This window comes from Passer montanus, unplaced genomic scaffold (assembly GCF_014805655.1).
Source record: "Passer montanus isolate IOZ18808 unplaced genomic scaffold, ASM1480565v1 scaffold57, whole genome shotgun sequence".
NCBI lineage: Eukaryota > Metazoa > Chordata > Aves > Passeriformes > Passeridae > Passer > Passer montanus.
The window spans coordinates 332,107-336,332 of NW_024370705.1; the positions used below are offsets into that span (position 1 = coordinate 332,107).

A 4,226-nucleotide genomic window follows, 5' to 3' on the forward strand; every position below is an offset into this window, starting at 1 on the left:
CTCCGCCGCTCCCGGTCCCCGCCCGCCCCGCTGCCCGCCGGTCCCCGCTGCCGCTCGGCGGGCGGAAGCCGCGCTGCGATCGCTTCGCCGCCGCCTCCCCCGCGCCCCTCTCTGCAGCGGCGGGAGGGGCTCCGCCGCCAGCCAGGAAATTCCGCATTGGTTCCCCTGACGGCGGGCCAGGCTCCGGGGGCCGCCGCCGCCGCCGCCCCGGCCCCGGGCAGCGCCGCCCCGACGGCCCCGAGAGGCTCCACCGGGTGGGCAGCGCCGCCGAAATCGGGGTGGGTCCCCGAGGGGGAATGGGAGGATGCGGAGTCCTGGCTTCCAGCGCAGCCCGGGGGTCCTGCAGCTCCCGGGAGCCCTGGGAGTCCAGCGGCTCGGGGTGTGGATGGCCCGCGAACCGGTGGCTCCGGGGATCGGCTGTCACGGCGGTCCGGCAGCCCCGGAGCCCCGGGAGTCCCCAGCAGTCTGAGGGTCCCCGGGCTCTGGGTCTCCCGGGATTCAGCAGCTCCAGGTCTTCGACAGCCGTGGGTGTCCCAGATCTCCCGGTTTTGAGTGTCCGTGTCCCGGGGGTCTGGCGGTCCCAGGCTGTGGCTGTATCTGCAATCCGGCAGCCCGAGATGCACAACAGCCCGGAGATCTATCTGACCTATGGTTCCAGTAGCTCCAGGGGTCCCTCAGGCCTGGGTGCCCAAAGACCTAAGGGTCAGCCTGTCCCGGCAGTCTGATAGCCTTCAGGAGCCCGAAAGCCCCAGTATCCACCTGACCTAGGGTTCCAGCAACTCCAGATGCTGGAGGCAGCCGCAGGATCTGGCTTCCCCAAAGGTCTGGTAGCCCCATGTGTGTGGCAGCCCCAGTGTCCAGCTGTCCAGCATGTCCAGGAGGTGCCAGATGCCAGTGGTCTGTCATCTCCACGTGTCTGGCAGGCTGGACAGTCTATTGGGAGCCATGCAAGACCCATGGGAGCCAAATGGTGCCAGCAGCAGCAGAGCCAAGGACCCTCTACAGCGACAGAAAGGCTTCAGAGCAGCCACTGGTTAACCCACTGTGAGGACACAGCTGGGAATCAGGGGGGACACCCTGGGTACCTGCATGAGTCCTACACCTCTAGCAGGGTGGAGCAGTCAATAAACCTCCTCAGCCTGACACGGCAACAGCGCTGAATGGGCCAGGGCTTTCTTGGCCACCATCCTGTGCCAGTTGGATTTTCAGCTTAATGGTCACTTGCAAGAGATGCCTCAAGGTTCTTTGAGCTCCCAGGACACCTGATAGCAGAATGGGGGAAATGTGGATGGTAGTGCAAATGCACTTAAGGTAGTGCAAATGCAGCTGGACAGCTGCATGTGTCCCCTGAATGCCAGCGGCTTACACAGAGCTGGGGAAGGTGTACAGACAGTGCATCTCCCCTAGAGCTGCCTCTGAGCACCACACATCTCCAGGGATCTCCTGTGGATGGGGAGCCTCCATCCCTGTAGGCATGAGCTGAGCAGCATCCTTCTGCAGAGGATTGGGGAGTTCTGAGCAGTTGGGATCCCTGCACCAGGCAGAGAGCAAAGGTGTTTGGTGGGTTCTCTCCATCTTCAGTTTGGCAATACTGATGCTCTTGAAGGCTTCTCTCCTGCTCAGACAGGTGACTCCCAATGGAAGGTCTTTGGTGGTCTTACCAGTGGGAATATGACCATAGGGCAGCAGTCCCTCTCCCCCCTCCTATTTTCCTGGGCACATTCCATGTGTTTGGCAGTAGCACCAGGGAGTAGCATCCCATGCCCATCTCCACCTGCCTCCACATCCCTGTACCCCCTGCCCCATCCTGCTCACAGGTGCAGGAATGTGAAGAGCATAGAGGCACAAATTGCTTCCTTGGGATGACTCAGGCTGAGCTCAGCATCCCTTCCTGCTGAGGAAAGTGGGATGGGGAAGGTCAGCTCCAAAGTTAGGCAGAAATCTGGGTTTGGTGGTGGTGCCTCCCCTGGCAGTTGTGCCCACCTTGAGCTGTAGTCTTACCCAGGCTTCTTTCCACAGCTTCATCTCCCTGCACTGTGCTGAGCAGCCCTTGTGCTCTGCTGTCCCAGTCAGAACAAGCCAGGGCAAGATCACACTGCCTCACCTTTGCTGTGCTGGTGATTTGTGTGAGGATATGTCAGCTTTTGTATGTTTTTTTGGCTTTCATAAACTTAACTTCTCTTTCTTTTTGCCAGCAGGCAATGCAGCTTGACTGCTCCGTTTCTTCCATGTAACCCATGGCAGGGCAGGGACTGGGCTGCAGCCAGGGAGATAAGCTGTGCCCTCAGAAGATGCTTCCAGCTGGCATAAGAGACTGGAGAAGCTGAGGATGCTGTGGGGAGGAGGCAAGGGGAGGTTGCACAGTGCTCTGGGCTGGCTGGTGCTGCCAGGGCCTGAGCACTGCACATCCCACAGGTAGCACCCACCTCTCCCTCCTCTCCCACTGATCCTGGCCAGGCTGTTGTCCATGCAGAGCTTGGCCCATGCTTTCCATCACACCACTATTTGCAGCTCCCATTTCAGACCCTGCCAGATGCCTGTCTCCTGTCTTTCTGTGTTTTGGAAAACACTCCAGACGAAAGAAACCCCAGCACTATAATACTTCCCAACACAAAACTAAGTAAAAAGATGCTGTTTTGTCAATGGTTCAAAAATCCCCATGGCTGCTTCGGTGGGCAGGACTGCACAACGGGGCATGGTGGGACCTACAACATGAGGTACTTGTCACCCTCTTCACTGTGCCCAGGCTGTCAGGATGGTTTCTGCAAGGATATGGCTCCTTCCCTTTCCAACTCCCCACTGCTGCTGCAGCACAGGGTCCTACACACACACACACACCACCTTTCCATGCCTCCTCTTCCTCCAGGATGAGCAGAAAACAGCAGCAGCAAAAGCTAAAACTGAGCAGGGTGGGGAAGGTCTTCGGTATGGGAGTGTTGGTTGGGTCAGTGCACCCAGAAATAAAAGCAGCAGTTGCTATTTTCTGGCTGAGCATGGATACAGCTGTGGCAGGGGACAGTTAGGTGGGATATCAGGGAAAGGCTCTTCCCTGAGAGGGTTCTGGGCACTGCCCAGGCTCCCCAGGGAATGGGCACGGCCCCGAGGCTGCCAGAGCTCCAGGAGCCTTTGGACAGCGCTGCCAGGGATGGACAGGGTGGGGTTGTTGGGGGGTCTGGGCAGGGCCAGGAGCTGGGCTGGATTGCTGGATCTGGCAAGGCCAGGAGCTGGATCCTTGTGGGTTCCTTCCAGCTGAGAACATTCTGTTCAAGGCTGTGGGGAACTGGGAATTTGGGGGTTTCAAGAGCATTCTGTACCTTAGGTGTTCAGGAGGCAGCACCTGCAGCCCCACACAGCCCCTGCGAAAAGGCGCACACAACACCACTGACCCAGGCTGCTGAGCTGTTCTGTCCTAGGAAGAGGACTGAGGCAGGGATTATCTGCAAAAATGAGGGCCAAGAGAGGCTTCTCCTGCCCTCCTACACAGATGTCTGTGTGTCTTTGCAGAAGCTCACAGTGCTCCTGCATCAGCCAGCCCTGGGTGCAGCTGCAGCATCAGAGCTCAGCCCCTGGGGCACCAGGGTACTCTGTGCCACTGTCACAGCATCCTGCATGGGCTGGAAGGCAGCCCAGGGCCTAGAACATCTCCCACCTTCCTTTAAATTCCCGGAGCCCAGCTGCTGCCTGCACCAGTGCTGTTCTGGTCCCATGCTCCAGGCAAGGCTCCCTGCTCCCCTACAGGTTTTTTTTTTAAGGCAGAAGAGTCTCAGCTAGAGAAAAGGCAGGAGATGAACAGCTCTGGAAAGCCAAAACATCTCCCCTTTGTTGTGGGTGGCTCACCAAGTAAAGGGGCTGACCCCAGAAAAAAGGAGACACTGCCACAGCTCCAGGCAGGGAATCCCAGAGATGTCTGTGGTCCTGCAGAGCCCAGGCAAAAGTGCCCCTAATTTGAGGCATGAAAGCCTGCAGGGTGCATATCCCCCAAAAGCAAGTCTCTCCCATGCTGCCACCCCCTCTTCTGCAGGTAGGGGGATGGCCCAGGGCTCCCAGCTCCCCCCAAACCCATCACAGGAAGGTTCACAGCTTCTCCAGTCCCTGTCCCAAGAAGTTTGGCCTCACTCCTTTCCCCAGGCTCAGTCTCAGGCTGCATGCAGCATTAACCCCCCTTTGAGACCATGGCAGTGCCTGGGCACACGTGGCTGCCCAAGAACAGAGAGAGAGAGACGGGA

General features: G+C 58.9%; 1 protein-coding gene across 1 annotated transcript in view; it reads right to left on the reverse strand.

The window, feature by feature from the left end:
- The window catches only part of LOC120510334 (scavenger receptor class F member 2-like), a 21,324-nt gene extending 21,152 nt beyond the window's left edge, over positions 1 to 172 (reverse strand). Inside the window, 2 exon segments of the mRNA XM_039726085.1 lie at position 1; positions 4 to 172. The exon segment at position 1 is cut by the window's left edge and continues 144 nt beyond it. Of these exon segments, the coding sequence (XP_039582019.1) occupies position 1; positions 4 to 157 (155 nt within the window). The 5' untranslated portion in view covers positions 158 to 172.
- Between the last annotated feature and the right edge of the window lie 4,054 nt (positions 173 to 4,226).